Raw genomic sequence first — 19,255 nt, forward strand, 5'->3', positions numbered from 1 at the left:
CCTGAGCCAACAATATAATGGGGTTGTATAGATGAAGCATCTTAGGACGGAAAAGAGCCAAGTGATGAGGTTATGATAACAAGGATAAGGCTACGATATAGCACAGAAGGACTTGGTAGTCAAGATTCACCAGATTCTAAGCCTCAGAGAGTCACAGATCATTTGGCTACTTCCTGGCCAGCCGGCAGAATGCTGGTGGAGGAGACTCCAGAGAGATGAGCCAATAGGAGTGGATGCTGTGGACCTGGTGAGACATAACGGATGATGGCGGCGGGGCTGAATGGGGAGAGGGTGCAAGAAATGAATATTTAGTCACAGAGCTTGTGGTTTGCTAAGATTTGGCAAAGGTATTAATAAAAGGACAAAGCACAAAAATATACGACCACTCAGAATGTGTGGAGGAGTTCTAAAACATCTCCAAGCTAATTACATGATTAATATAATGAAGACTAATGGTAGAGTACACAGCTACTAAACACAAAACATAAAAACCCCTTTAAATGTCTTGTTTGAACATCAAAAAATCTATTTTCTCCAATGTACCAGACTCTAGCTTGAATCCTACAAACTTGACGAATGAATATTCATGTTTTACTTCCACAAAACCCTAAAACACACTCACCATAGCTCCTCTATAGTATGCTGTCGTGATGGTTCGAAATCTTTCCTGACCCGCTGTGTCCCTAAAATTTGAAACAAAGGAGAGAGTGGTTTGCAAAGTCATCACAAGTATCGCCGAGGAGACACTCGAAGCTGTAGGAGATATAATTATGGTCTGCTCACAAATGCAGTGGTTTCAGGGAGATGGGGAACAAGACACAAAGGGAGCCTGTTGAGCCTCTGGAAGCCTGTCGGGAGCTCACAATGACTTGGGTGAAAAACTTGGACCTTGATGACAAAAGCAACAACAGGAAAATGCATGGTCCTGCTAGGAACGGGCATGTTGTGTTTGTCAGTCAGATGAGGAACAGAATAGAGAATAGTTCTAAATTCTTGGACTCCTAGAGGCAGTTCTAATCCTTTTTATAAATGCCCAATGATTAAGGCATTTTGCTCTCTTGACTGAAAGTCTGATTTCTGTACAAAGCAAGCAGTTGGGCTGGACTTACTACTGTGTAAATTCTGCTCAGCAGAGCACACTAAAATGGGTCTCCTCAAGAACTTGTTCAGCTCTAGAGCCCGTGGTTAAATGAGACCATGGAGTTCAACACATAATTGTTGACAAAGACTTCAAAATATGAATACCTCAAAATTACATCAATTTGCATTTATTCTTGCTTTTTTGGAGGATGACGTACCACTTAAATACATTCTGAAAAATGCCAACATTTCGAATTACATTTACCAAAGCAACCCCTAGAAAGGAAGTCAAATTTCCTTGATATCTGGGAAAAATCAATATTCGTAAAAGAAAAAAAAAGCATTTGTGGAAATACACTAAAAAAGAAGCATTTGTGGAAATATACTAAATCTAACACACAACAAACCCAAATGAGATAAAGGCCTAAGGGAAATATAGTAAATTTAAAACATTAATAAATACCTTACCATTTATGTATACCTTACATACAATGTATACCTTACATAAAATACTTTCACATGGTGCTCACATGATGCCCACCACAGCCCAATGTGGTGGTATTACCATCATCCTTGTTCTACAGAAGAGGAAACAGGCTCAGGTGGGCTGTGGTCCCAGTTCTGCCACTACACAGCTCATACCCTTGAATGAGACTCAAGCATTCTAGGCCTTGGCTGTTTAGTGCAGGCCCTGGCCTCACGCTACCATCATCTTATCCTGCCATCCTCTCACCGATCAGGATTAGATACACAGGCACTTGTTTGAGACTCAGCAAACAAATCATGAGGAAAACAGGGGCCAAACACCGTTGAGCAGACTAACCGAATTTTATTTATTTATTTATTTATTTATGGCTGCGTTGGGTCTTCGTTGCGGCGCACGGGCTTCTCTAGCTGCGGCAAGCGGGGGCTACTCTTCGCTGCGGTGTGCGGGCTTCTCATTGCGGTGGCTTCTCTTGTTGTGGAGCACGGGCTCTAGGTGTGTGGGCTTCAGTAGTTGCGGCTTGCGGGCTCTAGAGCACAGGCTCATTAGTTGTGGCGCACGGGCTTAGTTGCTCCGCGGCATGTGGGATCTTCCCGGACTCGAACCAGTGTCTCCTGCATTGGCAAGTGGATTCTTAACCACTGCGCCACCAGGGAAGCCCAGAATAACCATATTTTGATTCTAACATGCTACTTGATTTAGAACCAGCTCTGCAGCAAGGATGGAGGAGAAAGCCTACCATCCTAAATGCAGGTCATGAAGATTGAATGGAAACTACTTTGCTGCCAAGAGGACCAATAAATAGTGCCATGGGGTTCTAATTAGCTGATTACCCACAGGCTCTTAGAAACAATCCTTATTGTTATGATCAGGACTGGACAGCACAGAGTCAGAGATTCTCTTTGCTTCTCACTTAAAAAAATTTTTTTTCTTTAAAATATTTGACTCTTATTAAATACCAATAGAGGAGAAGAGTAGCTTGTGGTGACCTATACAATGTTTTCCAGTGAAGTATACGGGTAACCTCTCTCTATACAAGGCTAATACATGAAGCTGACACAAGCTTCCAGGAGATTTGGGTAGTTGTCCCAGCTCCATCACTAACCCAGACATATGCCTTCAGATGAACTTAACCACTCTAAGTCCCAGTTTCCTATAAAAGAAAGGCTGGCGGATTTCAACCTAAGATTCTAGTTTTATCCCGGTTCTAAAATTCAAAGAAGAAAAACAGCCTATGGAAAAAGCTGACATATATGTATTACTTTATTATTTTGCCTTGTTTCCTTCTTAAGTCTATGATGCTCTAAATTTCTAAGCTTTGTTTCCTGCTGTTACTGTCACACATTAGGTCAGTAAACATCATCAAAAACCTTCCTCAAGGCTCCAAATCTATATGGCTCCATGGAAGGCCCTACACTGAAAGCAATTAAGGAGGTTAAAAAAAAAATCTAAGAGTTTGAGTACAAGCCAAAAATATTCAACCAGGTAATCTGCAGGAACCATATTTATTCATTGTAGTGTGACAAATTCTTGAGGAATTAACCAGTCGGAGTTGGCTGATCATAAGGAGATCTTTGCCTTGCATATTATAACATGAGAGGTGACAGGCATGCCTTTTCCCTTCCTTATTTCCCAGTGCAGTGTTCCCCATTTTTTATTTAAGGAGAAGAAATATGCAAATAAATGAGAAAATATCAGAGCTGGAAGGGAACTCAGATGTCATCAGTCTGACCAATCAATTTACAAATGAGGACAAGTAGTCCCTAAGAAGGGAAGCAAATAACACCAAGTCTTTAATTTAGAGGCTGGACTCCAGATCAGCATTTTGGGGTAGGAACTTGGGGGTTCCTACCACTTGACTACTTTGCCTTATCTGATTTCACAGCTGCAACGACTACAATGGAAAAATAACTGACACGCTTTAGAATTTAGTTTCCTCCCCTATAAAATTAGCATTTTAGACGAATGAGCTCTCAAATTTCTCCTGGCTGTGAGACTTAGTGATATCATCCTTACCATCCCACTCTTGGTGAAGATACCTTTGAATACCTACCCATTTCCCCTTGGTTCTGATAAAGAAGTTTTAGCTACCAAACGATACCTCTAATTTACCACAATTCACCTTTTAATTCCCACATTCAATTCCTGATTAAGGTAAAAATGCTGTGTGTATATATTTTTTTTACTTACCATATCTGAAGCTTAATTTTCTTTCCATCTAGTTCTATTGTTCTGATTTTAAAATCAATTCCTGCCAGAAAAAGAAAGAGAGACATGCTAAATTTCTTCAAATATAATCCAAGTCTTATTAGGAAAAGGACAAAGATTTCTTTTGAAAAAAAGCTCTCCAACGCACTGGAAAATGTGAACACAGAGAGGGTGTGAATGGTATGCTTCCTCTGAATACAGGCTGAAGAAAGGAATGCTAATTACTCTGCAAAGAATTCCCACACATGTTAAATGAAACGTATTATATGCCTCATTATTTTGACACAAATGGAACACATCCCTCAAAGGTACATAATTTTGATAGATGGAGAACATGCCATATTTTCCACTTCCTGAAATACAGATAAACAAAGCTTCCTACCCACCCCTCGTGCCCCGGCCTTCCCTAAAGAAGGCCGTGAGGCCTCTTTTTGTTTTATTTCCACCTCCTTCCATTTGTTTCTTTAGAATCTGCAACTGGCTAAAAGAAAGAAAAAAAAAAAAAAAAACCCACCTATCTGAAGGCAGGGATGAGAAAGCCTGCATATTTATTTTATACAGTTAGCAAGTACTTCACATACATGTTAATAAAAATGTTCCCTGCATCTTTCTGGCTAGTGCTGAAATAGTTAAAAGGTCTTTTAGCCCTGGCTGCACTTTAGAATTACCTCAAGAACTTAAAAGAAAAATAAAAATACTCAAGACTAGGCCTGCTCCCTTCCCCAAATTATGAGATTCTGACTTAATTGGTCAAGGACGGGATCTGCGCACTAATAATTTTAAAAGCTCCCCAAGTGATTCCAACCTGAAGCCAAAGCTAAGAAGCACTCAATCAGCCTGACAGGTAGCATGTGAAAGTCATTTGTGGCTCCAGCACTCAACGGTTCAACCACTCCCTCACCTATCTCCCCCCACTATGGTAGCTCAAAACTTACTCAGAAATTTCAACTACAAAGAACCACAAAGTCCCTGACAAATATCAGCATCCTCTACCATTTAACAGGAACAGGCTGCTGCTCTTTCTGAAGGGACCAGTTAGTGAATACAGCTCGGTTGCAATTTGCTAAATCCTCATCTGGCTACTCAGCTTTGTTTCAGATGTTTCTACTCCTTCACATTCTCTATAGAGCCTCTTAAAGGGGTTTCCAAGACATTTCAAGAAAACATCAATTATGCATCCTCTAAAGTGATGGAAACATTAACTGCAGCTATTTCGAGAGAGAAAAGCCTTCAACGGCTACATTACTACAGTATTTCTACATATTAACATTGAGAACGCCCAAAAAGGATGCTTGCCGGCTCCCGCTTCATAAATGGCAAAGGCATAAACCAAGTGGATTTGCCCCTTCTTCTCTGCGTGGCACTTTTCCCCCAGGGAACCTTTTCAGGTACGCTTGTGAATCTTGAAATACACAACAATCACACCCAAGCTAATCACACCCAAGCTAATCCAGCAGAACAGCTTCTTATTCTTTCCCTTCACTAATAACCATGTAATGTTAACAAATACAATCTCATACCCAATACCCCCAGGTTATCTGGCTCACATTTCCTCCTCTAAGGTACCTAAGTATTGCAGAGTCTGAAGTCACTGAAGCAAAACTGAGCAACACAGCACAAATATTATTGTTAGCATCACACAGAATTCACTGTGGCCATCATTCATTTAAGATTTAACACACATTGAGTTTTATTGTGATTTATCTTTTTATATATCTCCAAATCCAGTGTAACAAAGACCCTCTAGGGATTCTCTCTAGTCTTTATCTCTTTTTGGTCCTCACATCAAGAACAATGCCAGGGCTTCCCTGGTGGCACAGTGGTTAAGAGTCCGCCTGCCGATGCAGGGGACACGGGTTCATGCCCTGGTCCGGGAAGATCCCACATGCTGCTGAGTGACTGGGCCCATGAGCCATGGCCGTTGAGCCTGCGCGTCCGGAGCCTGTGCTCCGCAACGGGAGAGGCCACAACAGTGAGAGGCCCGCGTACAGGAAAAAAAAAAAAAAAAAAAAAAAAGAACAATGCCAAACACGCGGTAGGCAAGAAATAAATGTTTCTTGATGTTAACATTTTTTAAAAATTCACAATTTTCCAAATTCATAGAAACAGAAAATAGAATGGTGGTTATGAAGGGCTGAAGGGAGGGGGCGGGGAAGGAGAGCTGTTGTTTAATGGGCATAAAGTTTCAGATTTGCAAGATGAAAAAATTCTGGAGATCTATTTCACAAAAATGAGAATATACTTAATACTACTGAACTGATCACTGAAAAAATGGTTAAGATGGTAAACTTTATTTTATGTGTATGTATGGGGGTTTTTTTAGCACAGTAAAAAAGAAGAAAAATTCATGATTTTCAAAATACTTACTGTATCTCCTGAAAATAACTTTCTTAACTGGAAGACTAAAAGTCATCCAACATTCCATCTTTTAATAGTTCATTCACATTTTAAGTAAAAGATGATGTCTATCAAAATGCCTGCCAAATGAATACTTTTCCTTATTCTATTTTACTAAGATGTAACTCTGGTTCTTTCAAGGTTGTTTTTACCTGTAGTCAGGAGTCATGGGCAACTTTTCCACCTTCATTCAACAAAGCCATTTTGAGGCGCCCTTAAGTCTCAGTTACTCTCCATTCATGTGAAACATTGAGGAAACTTTCTACTGACCCAGCCTTTTGTTTTTTGTATTTGTTAGAAGGATTACCTTTCTGTTATTGGAGGAGGTTCTACCATTATCTGTGATACTTAACCATCTGTTCACTATTCAGAGGTTTTCAACATTTTAAGAGTTGTGAACTGGTATTTAGCTTTCCTTGATGCTGCTATCAGGAGCCAGGTGACAGACAAATGCTGTAGAGCACAGTCAAATTAGCAGAAGTTGAATTTCACTAAAAATGGGAAATATCACTTATGTTATTATTGAAAAGCCCTGGCCCTAGAAGTCAAAAGACCTAGACTGTAGGTTGGGTTCTGTCATTAACAACTTTTAGGAGGTTGCCTATCTGTTCTGAACCTCCACATTCTCATCCATAAAAAAGGTTGAGAGAATCTCATTAGATAAATTAGATAATGTGCTTGATTGTGCTGTGGGAACTCTGAAATTCCACACAGATGTAAGATATTACACATTCAGATGCTGTTATCTGGCAGATCTTGTCACCTCATGCATGGATTATGGTAATAGCCTCCCAGGGCGCTGTGCCAACACCTCTTGCTGGTCTAATTCCCCTGCATGCAACTGTGAGAACAGCTTTCAACAATCCCTTTGGTAATGTCACCTCCCTATTCAAGAAGCCATGGATCCAACTTCCTCGGCCTGGCAATCCAGCCTTCCCCCCAGGTACACCGCGCTCTCCCGACACCGCCACCCTCCCAGCCGCTCTCCAACTTCGGCCTCTGTTTCTCTCACTTGGGCCCTGCACCTCCTCCCCTCTGCCCATGCATGGCTACCTCACTCGGCAGCCTTCTCTGAGGGTGCTACCCTACCCTGCGGTCCTCTCCACTCAGGCCTGTCCATCCCTACCTCCAAGCCTGGCTTTTGCACAGCAATTCAATACTGTGTTACTGGGTTTATTAGCATACTGTCCTAAATTGCTCTCACATCAAGCAAGCGTTCCATCCTCTCTTTGCCAGTTAGGTTGCACACAGAAACATGTATGCAGTAGATCCTAAATGAAAGGTTAAATACCCCTGTGTAATTAAGTAAAGGTTAAATTCTACTAAGTGTGGAGAGAGCTAAGATAACCTTGGAAGTTCAAAGTTTTGTCAGCATACTCTCGTGAGAATAGTAGGGGTGCTGAGAAATCTTATGACACTAAGAAAATGAAGATCTCTACATTACAATTAGTTTTGACAATAATATCAGTAGAATATACAGTGCATTAATACATTAATACTATAAAGGAAAGACAACTTTCTGAGGCTACTCCAGGATTAAAAGAATAACCAGTCATAAGAATGATCATATATCAGTTAGGATGCTTTCTGCAGCAAATAACAGAAACCCCAAATCAAACTAGCTTAAGGTAATTTGTTGACTCATATGACAAGCCCAGTGGTGAGCTGGGGTTCAGAGATGGCTCAATCCAGTAGTTTTGGCTCCTTTCTCTGCACCTCCTTTGGCTCTGCCCTCATGGGCGTATCAATTTCATCCTCTGACTGATAGCAGTTCCTGACCACAACAGCAATACTGAGAAGAAAAGAGATCATCTTCCTGTGCCTCTCTCTTAAAAGTGAGGAAATGTTTCCCCAAAGCCTCCAGTGACCTTTCCTCCATGTCTCATTTCTGGATTTATAACCAAGGGAATGTCATGTTCTGGGGGCCAAGACTGAGCGGAACTAATCACTGTCCTGGGCAGTTACCAAGATTGGACTAATCTAAACCCACCCCTAAATTCAGATTTATCAAGGCCCATCCCTGGAGCTGGGTCGCTCCCCCTGATCCTGCTAAAAACAGGAGAGAGGGGAAAGTTGTTGGATCAGTCAATATGTTAGATAATACAAGTTTATTTAATAAAATTTTATATTCATAGCTACATGAAACAGAGAGATCCTAGCAGCTATCTGTTAGGACAGCTACTACTCTGGCACGAATGTTATTAAATTTCATGATAACTATAGTACTTCTCTGAAGGTAATTTCTCCTCATGTTCAGCCATGAACAAGCAGGAAAAAAAAGACAATGAGCAACCCAAGTACCTGCCACAACACCTCTGGGCTAAACCATGATCTTCACTGTTAGGAGAGTTCCCAAGCCCACAGCTCCAAAGACCCGGCTTGTGCTCTAGCCCCAGGTGATTAGAGACTGCAAAGGAGGAGGCAGTCATCGGCAGCAAGAACCGAAGCTCATCCTAGCAGTAAGGGAGCAATTTTTTTTTTCCTCGCTTTAAAAGGACTATACAATCTCAAAAAACATAGCTCCTGAAGAGGATTACATTTAGGGTCAAAAAGCCCCATGTAGTTCTTTTTTCTTAATAAATTTATTTATTTATCTTTGGCTGCGTTGGGTCTTCGTTGCTACGCGCGGGCTTTCTCTAGTTGCGGCAAGCGGGGGCTACTCTTCGTTGCGGTGCAAGGGCTTCTCATTGCAGTGGCTTCTCGTTGCGGAGCACGGGCTCTAGGCACGTGGGCTCAGCAGTTGTGGCTCACGGGCTCTAGAGCGCAGCCTCAGTAGTTGTGGCGCACGGGCTCAGATGCTCCGCGGCATGTGGGATTGTGCCGGACCAGGGCTTGAACCCGTGTCCCATGAGTTGGCAGGCAGATTCTTAACCACTGCGCGACCGGGGAAGCCCAAAGCCCCTTGTATTTCAATAGTCTTTTAGAAAGCATCGTTTTTTGGCAGCACTTAATACAACAATTCATGTTCAAAATGACAATCCTGAGTCATCCCACCTCATGAGCAATCCATGAGCCACCAAGCTGCATGCAGCCTACCTGGCTGGCAGCACAGCCAACATCTATGCTCAAGAGAAGACTCCATCATTGCTCCATGTTGCTTGAATATGCCGTGACATTAATTTTTTGATGGCTTTAAAGAAGCGCCAGTTTTCTCATTAATATTTATCTAGTCAATAAAATAGGAAATCTAAATTGTAAGAAAACATTCACAAGGGACTCAAAACCATTTTTCATTCTGAATTTAAATACATACACACACACACACACACACAAAACACACACACACTAATAGATTTTTATTTTTTCTGAATTGATTCGCATGCTAAATGGTTGCTCATCACTGAAACATATTATGCAGCATAAGGAGGCACCGAGGGAAAAATGAAAGGAATCACAGAACTCTAGTGACCATTTAGTCCAGTCCTCCCCCTGTGCTGAAGAAAACTGAGGCTCAGGGATATGCAGCAACTTACCCAGATTCACAATGGCCAATTCAAAACGGGGTTAAAATCAAATTTTGGCATTTAAAGATCAGGCCTTCCTGAAGAGATGCATACAAGAATGTCCACATCTCCCTGAGGAGGCCTCCTCTTTACGGGTCACAGCAAAACACTAGCAACAACAGGAATGCCCTGGTATACAAGGCCAAGAATACCCTGGGATACAAGGAAATACTAGGGAGCAGTGAACAAGAGTCACGTGTATCAACATGAATGAAGCTCAAAACAATGTCCAGTGAAAAGAGCAACTGCAGACATGCACACAGAGTGAAACCATTTCTGTAAAATTTCAATACCAAAAACAACAGTATGGATCATTTATACATTCATCCATGTGTAACTAAAATACAAAAAAATACGCAAGAATGGTTTTCAACAAAATCCGGATAGCTGTTACCTCTGGAAAGAAACGGAAGAGGAGGGATTAGGCAGGGGTTCACAGGGACTTCAACTCTACTTGTTAATTATTATTTCTAAAAGTGAGGGGTGGTACATGACGTGGGAGTGTTTTCTGTTAGGTACGCTTTTTTTTTTTCAGTACGCGGGCCTCTCACTGCTGTGGCCTCTCCTGTTGTGGAGCACAGGCTCCGGACGCGCAGGCTCAGCGGCCATGGCTCACGGGCCCAGCCGCTCTGCGGCATGTGGGACCTTCCCGGACCGGGGCACGAACCCGTGTGCCCTGCATCGGCAGGCGGACTCTCAACCACTGCGCCACCAGGGAAGCCCTAGGTATACTTTTGTAGGCCTAAATTTGTTCATGATTTTTTTAAAAGCTATGGCTAATTACTGGAAAAATGACATAGGGAGGCACACATTTATTCATGGCAGGAGAAAAATCAAACCAAATTTGAGAGATGAAAGGCACCTGAGAAGACTTAGGCCAGGGAAAAACAGGCACCACCCCCTCCCCAACTTGTTCAATACAAAGAGGGCCTTGGTGCTCAGTTCAATAGACTGAGCCCTTGGTGACCAGTTACGGGGTGACAGAAAGACTGGATCAAGCTCAGAAAGTAAGGGGGCAGATGGGTGGCTTGGGGTTGCAAGGAGTACTGGCCACTCAGATTTCCAGTAGGGGTATCAAGGACATTTCCTTCCCCAACTGGAGGAAAGGAGCTTCCATGTGGGCCAAGGACAAGGGAGGAATCCACATGTGGTCACTGTTGGGAATGGTACTGTGGGAGAGGAACAAAGGAGCTCTGATTTTCCATCTCTAATGCGACAGGGAAGAGGCTTCGGCTGGGGAAGCAGGGGTCTACCCTGCACCTCCGAGGAGAAGGTGGAGTATACTTGAGGCTTCTGCATTGTTCAGGGCGACCCACAGGAACAAGACCTGGCAGAGGCTGGCAGTGAGGCTCTAGCAAGGAATATGAACCAAGCACGTGCCCAAAGCACTGCTTATCAATCAGAAACCAGTGGTGGACCTGGAGGGAGGGCTTGACCAGCAAAAGAAAGGCACAGAAACTCTGAACTTGGCCCAAGTACAGTTAACAGATCTTAGAGGGAAAAGGAGTTTGGAATAAGCAGTTTGGGGCCTCCTTTCATTCTGCAAGTTAGATACGATTTAACATGGAGAGCGGACAAATGGACAAAATTCTTTCATGCCAAAGTCAGATTAGTCAGCCGACAGATATAATAACAAAACCTTTTCTGTTTCAAGTGAACAGGGAGGTTGCCCAGGTTTGTGAATGGGTAAAAGGATACCACTGCTGAAGTGTGGGAAAAGAGTACAAAGAAGGACTTTTCCTGGCCTTCAGAACTAACTCGGGGCGGCCAGGGAGTTGTCTCGACCTTCAGCCTAAGCTGTGACTTGATTTATTTTTGCTCTGTGGGTGCTGGAGGTTAGAACACACACACACAGCTCTCTCTTCTATCTTGGGTCACTTGGTCACTTTTCCTTGCCTGGCCCAGGAAAATCAGGGGTGGAGAAAGAGTAGGGACCTTCCTTCAACTGAAGTTTTAGACATGTGGTTCCCACTGATGTTCTTCTAAAAGTCCAATTTGGCTGAAGTCAAGAGAGCCATAAAAAAAAGAAAATCAGATTTCTGGGATACTGAGCCTTTCAATGAATGAAAGCAATGTAAGATTCCAATGCTGGGTTTACCCCAGTGTTTTTCTCCCATGGAGGGAGAAAAAACACCCGTCATCTATCCCCTTTGACCCACTTTAAGAAGTGTAAGTTTAACACTGCACTTTTACAACTAAAAAGAAAAAAATGTACTTTGTTTCAAAAGTACATTTGGGAACAAAAAACATCTGTGATTCCAGGCTATCTGAATATGAGTTTTGTGGTTTCTCTATTTACATTTCAGAGATACTCCAGGAATAGAAAAAAAGTTTCTCAAATATTGAAATCCACTTTAAAGAAATGTTACATTCACTTCCTTACTCAAGACTTTTATTATTAATCATGAAGATACAGTATAGATGGATCCTGCCAGTTTTGAAACTTTGACAACCATATTTTGCTTATGTTTCTTCTGTGGACTTTTAAACATGGAGAATAATAAAATTTTAGAGTAGCTGACTTCAGGATAATTAGCTAAAAGCTCTAATTAGAAAAACAGATTAATGAAATAGGATAAAATATGAGTCATAGATTGAAGCTTTAAACTATTTTTGTTTTCCAAAATAAAGAAGGGACTTGTAAAAAATGTGTAAAAGTAGAAATAAAGTTAAGAATGTTACTTAGATTGAAAGAGAGGCATTCAAGGCATTGTTCTTTTTTAAAAACACACTCTATAAGTTCATAAAAGCACATTTCCACCAAGTGCCAACTTTGCTGCATACATTTAGAACTATTTTTTATTTTGTTCACTTATATTCAAATTTACTATCTGTTTTCTAATTTGAGAATTAGAAAATCTAAAGTTTAAAAGGAGAAACACATTAAAAGTAAATTTAGAAGACATTTTGACCACAGCGTGAAATGATCACTGGCAGCCAAATATGTTAATTTTGTTAAATCCAATATTAGAAAATGGGGATTTTTTTTTAAAGGTGGACTAACAAGTGGTCTGCAAATATTATTTGCCCTTAAAGGAAAGGACACCTGATATACTAAAAAGAAGACAGACTAGAAGTTTTCAGATTTCTTTGGTTCTTCTACTCTGTGAATAGGAAGTGGTAAATGAAACCCCATTTATGGTGTAAATCAACAGTGACACTTATCACCACTTCCTGCTGAAAAAGCTGCACATCTTTACAATGTTTTGGAATTTCCTACTTGTTACTAAATTAAATTCAATTCTTGGCATTCTTCATTAGACAGATGAACCCATAAAATCTAATCATGCCAACAAAAGATAGCAAATTCATAAACTAATTCTAGAAATTAGGAAGGATTTACTAATTTTTCTTTGAGCCATAAACATATGCATGACAGATACAAAAACAGTGCATTTAAGAACAGCTTTAGAGGGACTTCCCTGGTGGTCCAGTGGTAAAGAATCCATCCACCTTCCAATGCAGAGGACATGGGTTCGATCCCTGGTCAGGGAACTAAGATCCCACATGCCGCGGGGCAACAAAGCCCGCTCACCACAACTACTGAGCTTGTGCGCCTCAACGAGTTGCAACTACAGAGCCCATGCGCTCTGGACACCGTGCGCCACACTAGAGAGAAAGCCCACACACCACAACTTGAGAGAAGCCTGCACGCCTCAATGAAAGATCCCGCACACCTCAACGAAGACCCTGCGTGCCACAAATAAGACCTGACGCAGCCAAAAAAATACATAAATATTTTTAAAAATCCTTAAAAAAAAAAAAAAAAAAAGAATAGTCTTTAGGGACTTCCCTGGTGACGCAGTGGTTGAGAATCCACCTGCCAACGCAGGGGACACGGGTTCAAGCCCTGGTCCAGGAAGATCTCACATGCCGCAGAGCAACTAAGCCCGTGCGCCTCAATTACTGAGCCTGCGCTCTAGAGCCCGCGAGCCACAACTACTGAGCCTCCGTGCCACAACTACTGAAGCCCGCACGCCTAGAGCCCGTGCTCCACAACAAGAGAAGCCACTGCAATGAGAAGCCTGCACACTTCAAGGAAGAGTAGCCCCTGCTCGCTGCAACTAGAGAAAGCCCACACCAGCAATGAAGACCCAATGCAGCCAAAAATAAATAAGTAAATTTATTTTAAAAACGAACAGCTTTAAGGAATCTCTATATTGGAGAGTCTCAAAGGGCTTTATAGATTAAAATATAAAGATTTAATTAACCCTTAAAATGTCTTTGGGCAACGAAAGGGCAAAATAACAAATCACTATAATACCATCACTTTCACACCAGTGTAAAGAAAAAAAAAATCACTATAATGCCTAATGATAACTACTAAAATATAACTGAATTACAAATGAAAGAGTTTTAATGCTAGAGCCGCCAAAATGTCAAGAGAGAAAAACAGAATTGGCAAATAAGGTGTAATAACACAGCTACAACAACTCAGATATACTATGCAGAAACACCTAGGAAAGATTGAGAATTTTAAATCTGATTAAGGAGCCAGCAGCGATTACCCAGCATTCAACTCACAATTTGAGAATGGCCAAAGAATGCACAAGTCTCTTTTGCAAATCTTGCACTTTCAAAAGGAAATGTGTTTTAAGTGTTACTCAATCTGGAAGTAGCAATGTGCTTGAAGTTGTCAAAATGTGGATTTTAAAGGCTTTCAATGAACAGATGTTTTCCCTTCAATAAAATCTCTTTTCATAAAAAGCCTAATTTATGAACTAGACTTCCTTGAAGGGTAAAAGTTCAGAATGCCTCTGAGATTTCCATCTCTTTTTCCATTATTAATTCATGACCACTCCAAGAACCAAACTGCTCCCAGCTGCATCTCCTCTGCTCTATCCACTGTTTCTGAAAAACTGTACCTTTGTAACAGGCAAAGCCCCTCCAGTAGGAGTCCTAAACCTGGGATTTCTTTGTGTACTTTGACAACTCAGGGTCAGGTCTGTTTCATTTAAGGGTGAAGGGAATACTGTGGTTATTCAAAAGATGAAGATAAAAAGGCAAATACCAGATTTTACATATTATTGCCATGGGTAAACCATACTGCCAAATCACTGGAATTGCCACTGGAAAAAATTACAACTACATTCCAATGATGCTGCACCAAAAATGCAGCAAAACTGATCCTTTAAATCTTTCCAAGTACTGACTATGTTATCATATTTTCCATTCGTTTGGAGGTAAATGAAAGCTAAAAAGAAAAAAATAACTAAGCAACAATATTACATGGTACAACTAACTAAAAACAAATGATATATATTTTCCCTTTGAGAATGAGTTTTTAAAAGAGGAAAACCAAAAAAAATTGTTATCAATGTAATATACCAGTTAGCAACTAGGGCTGAAATAAACTTTAGCTACAATTTTATTATTTTCCTAAAAAATATCCAAATCACTTGTTTAAGATTTCAGCTTATATTGGTGCACAATGTAAAAGTTCAGTAATTTTCCTCAGCCAGTTAATACAGATCAACTTTTAATGGGGGAGGAGGTTAGGGTCTGAACCAAATTACTGAAGGCTGGAAGAGAAGAATCATCTGAAGTCATACAGCACCCACTTCACCCCTCCTATCCTCTTCTCCCACTGACTTTTCTCTAGATAAAAGGAAGATGATCAGAGATTATAAAATAAACAAACATAACTGCAAACTCACACTGCTCTGAATCTAGTTAGCAAAAAAGGCTTTTCTTGATCAAAACCGACATCAATGCCACAAAAAGTACAGTAAAATTAAGAAGCACTTACAGCTCATTGGAGCCAGGGTAGCAGATGGATAATTATAATAAGCTATTGCTAATGAGTAGGATTTAAAAAGACAGATGGGGTATATGCAAGCAAAAGGATGAGACAAAAATCAACAAAAATGGCACAAACAGAATACAGTTTTCCCAATCAAAAATGCAAAACTTTTTCAGGTGATTATATCATTCTGATTTGTAAACACACTTCCCTACCAGACAAAAGTTTAAAGCTGACAACACCCTATAACCTTCATGCATGTAATAAACACTTCTACCAGCCTATTATGCATATCTCATAGATATACAGCCATCCACCTCTAAATACTTGAGACATTTTTGTAACTTTACAGGGTGATAAAGATTATGCCACCTACTACTTCCTTGGCTTGACTTTTAAAACAGAATACAATGTTACAACTGAGCTGGTAAATCCAAGATCTTCTCTAACCTATAGTCTGGACCAGTGAAGCAGCTAGCACATGTCATATTTTTTTTCTCCCTTGTCCCCTGGAGCTAATTGCCACTTTAAACTTCAAATATGCAAAGAATGAGTAATAACTATATTCAAAGCATAAAATGAGTGGGCTGTCAAGATATGCTACAGGGGATTCACATTGAGTCATTATTCTCCCTACTTCCAAAGCCCAGTGTTTTGGTGAGTGGGGGTGCTTGGAGGGCGGGGAGTGGTAGAGGGGCCTGGGGAGAAGGAAACCTAGACAATATTGACAAGGGACCGTTTTTTAAAAGCCATCCTGATACTTTAATGGCTGGGAGATCCATCCAGTGCCACATAAAATAACTTTTCTAAAACTGACAAAAAATCTATTTCAAATTATATTTTTATCGGCGTGTTTTTATAAAACCAGCTTCAAAGTGGAATATCCCATTCAAGGTACCCCACCCCCATCCCCAATAACTAAGGCCTTGAGCGTTCTAGCAAGAAACTACCTGCACCCGTTTCCTCTGACTGGTCCTCAATCTTGGATAGGAGAATTATTTACCTTATGCGTCTTTTTACCCATTTCTTTCAAAATAGACAGCTCTTTCCAAATCCTGGAGAAGCACGTTAAAGGATCAAAGAATGTCCGTTAGCACCTGTCTTTCTCATGCAAGTGTTTCAAAGTTACAAATACAAGTATGTTCTTTAAACAGGTCATAAACAGGCAGTTGCCCCAACCAACAGGCATGTAAGATACAAACGACTCACTCGGAAGTCTCCTTGGGTCCTGGAGGGCAATGCCCCTTATTTCCCACAACAGAACACCAGGAGTCAGTGACCAGGAGGAGTGAGTGACCAAGAGCTACATCTTCTCTTAGGTACAAAGACAGAGACACACTTCCTTGAAAACAGCATCCGCCTGCTACCCATCCCCCCATCGACAGTTCCTCCCCTATTTCCTATGCTAGAGTAAGTAGCCACTGAAGTCTTTGCATCTTTTTCACCAAGAGGGAGTATTTTAAGTCTATTAAAAGTAATCCTTGATCATTGTCAAGATTACACAGAAACTTGGAAAGTATTTATGTTATAATTTGATAAAAGTAGCAAAATAGGGCTTCCCTGGTGGCGCAGTGGTTGAGAATCCGCCTGCCGATGCAGGAGACACGGGTTCGTGCCCTGGTCCGGGAAGATCCCACATGCCGCGGAGCAACTAAGCCCGTGAGCCATGGCCGCTGAGCCTGTGCGTCCGGAGCCTGTGCTCCGCAACGGGAGAGGCCACAACAGTGAGAGGCCCGCATACCGCAAAAAAAAAAAAAAAAAAAAAAAAGTAGCAAAATATAAAAGGCACTATGTCTATAACTACGAAGAAAATATATATGGAAAGCAACATATAAATAAAGCAGTTATGTTAGGGTATATTACCGTGAGATGATTTTCACATTTATGAACTTAAAATGTTCACATACTCCTGTATTACCTTTGTATTAATCAATTCTGAAGAAAATGTTACTTATGTTACAAATGAAATAGTACTCACTACAACTATACTTCAAATTCTGGATTAAAGAAGCTTTGAGAGACTGCTCTTACAAAATCTTACCAATGAATACAATACTGTTTCTATGGGGGGAAAAAAGCATAAAAACGCACACCAAATAAGTAATTCATATGCTCCTGAAAGAGTCTTTAACTGAAGACTGCAACCATTGTCTACCAAACAGCCTGGACAAATGTGTCCCTTGTCCCCTAATTCCTTCAGTTCCAGTTTATTTGCTGTCACCTGCAACAGAATGTGTGGGAAGACAAAGAAAGGGATAAAGAAATGTGAGCTTGCTTTCACATGATGCTTCTTAGTGGCATCGGCAGAACCAACCCAGGAGGAAAGGCATCATCGGCAGATTTCATTTTCCCGTGCTATCCCTGTCCCTAATTAACAAGATAATTCGGAGTTTGCCATACTATAATTTATTAATCTTATTCAATTAATCTAAGCAGCTGTAAAATAGGAGAAGGCAACAGTGCAAGCTTTTTTTAAAAAATAAATTTATTTATTTATTTTTGGCTGTGTTGGCTCTTCATTGCTGCACACAGGCTTTTTCTAGTTGCGGCGACTGGGGGCTTCTTTTTTGTGTGTGTGTGGTACACAGGCCTCTCACTGTTGTGGCCTCTCCCGTTGAGGAGCACAGGCTCCGGACGCCCAGGCTCAGTGGCCATGGCTCACGGGCCCAGCCGCTCCGCGGCATGTGGGATCTTCCCGGACCGGGACACGAACCCGCATCCCCTGCATTGGCAGGCGGATTCTCAACCACTGCGCCACCAGGGAAGCCCGGGGGCTACTCTTTGTTGTGGTGTGTGGGCTTCTCATTGCGGTGGCTTCTCCTGTTGTGGAGCACGGGCTCTAAGCACGCAGCTTCAGTAGTTGTGGCTCATGGGCTCTAGAACACAGGCTCAGTAGTTGTGGTGCACGGGCTTAGTTGTTCCGTGGCATGTGAGATCTTCTCGGACCAGGGCTCAAACCCATGTCCCCTGCACTGGCAGGCAGATTCTTAACCACTGCACCACCAGGGAAGTCCAACAGTGCAAGCTTTAATAAAGGGAGTTCACTGGACTTTAAAAGCTGCTCAGCTGAGGCTCACGATGAATTCCCTCCCACACACAAAGGGCAGGAGTGGCCTTGGTGAATAATTTGCTTTGTATATTTTTAACTCATCTTTCTACTTAAGGCTCCATATTACAATGTGGTTTAGAAAAAAGAAACAGCAGGTATATACAGATTATTTTAAAAGTAAACTCAGGGGTACAGAGGGTAGATAATTCCAGGTTCTTGGGTGTGTAGGGGTGGATCAAGCCAGAGTGTTGCTACATATAAACGGTTGAGAAAAAACTAAACAAAACAAAGTTGATCATCAAGCTGAAAATTTTACTTCTGCAATTGAAAAGGTGGTATTTTACAATGTTAAATTCATCTACCCAGTTTCTGACTGATCCAGAAGTACACTGGCAACACCCTCACTGTAACCCTCAGTTACTAAAGTGGAAAACAAAAACAGAACTCTCCACGCATATGATCATTTTATAGACACACTGTCATTTCAGTGATGTCCTCGGGCAAGCCTGGGGCAGGATTTCCACATCTGGTGGTCACAATGTCAGTGCTCCCAGTTTGGACAGTGTAGTCATTAGGTCAGGAAATGCATACGACAGTGATGCAAAGAAGTTAAGAAACATGATACACAATGACTGTGTATTTTTAACCCCAAATGGTCTGTCAGCAGAATTGAGGAGGGTGAAGAATAACGTCACTGGCCATTCTGGGAACAGAAGAGATCACACCCATTGGACTGCAGTTCTTTGAATGAATTTCTGAAAGTGACAGAAGAAACCAGAAAAAAGTCGTGC

The 19,255-nt window shown here is 41.4% G+C and overlaps 1 protein-coding gene across 1 annotated transcript in view; it reads right to left on the reverse strand.

Annotated features, from left to right (window-relative positions):
- Window positions 1-19,255, reverse strand: part of RAB8B (RAB8B, member RAS oncogene family) — a 67,420-nt gene that overhangs the window by 15,285 nt on the left and 32,880 nt on the right. The window contains exons 2-3 of the mRNA XM_059057820.2: window positions 3,755-3,815; window positions 623-683 (exon numbers count right to left, since the gene is read on the reverse strand). Coding sequence (XP_058913803.1) covers window positions 623-683; window positions 3,755-3,815 — 122 coding nt within the window. The remainder of the gene's footprint in view (window positions 1-622; window positions 684-3,754; window positions 3,816-19,255) is intronic.

Source organism: Kogia breviceps, chromosome 3 (genome assembly GCF_026419965.1).
Source record: "Kogia breviceps isolate mKogBre1 chromosome 3, mKogBre1 haplotype 1, whole genome shotgun sequence".
In the NCBI taxonomy this organism is placed as follows: domain Eukaryota; kingdom Metazoa; phylum Chordata; class Mammalia; order Artiodactyla; family Physeteridae; genus Kogia; species Kogia breviceps.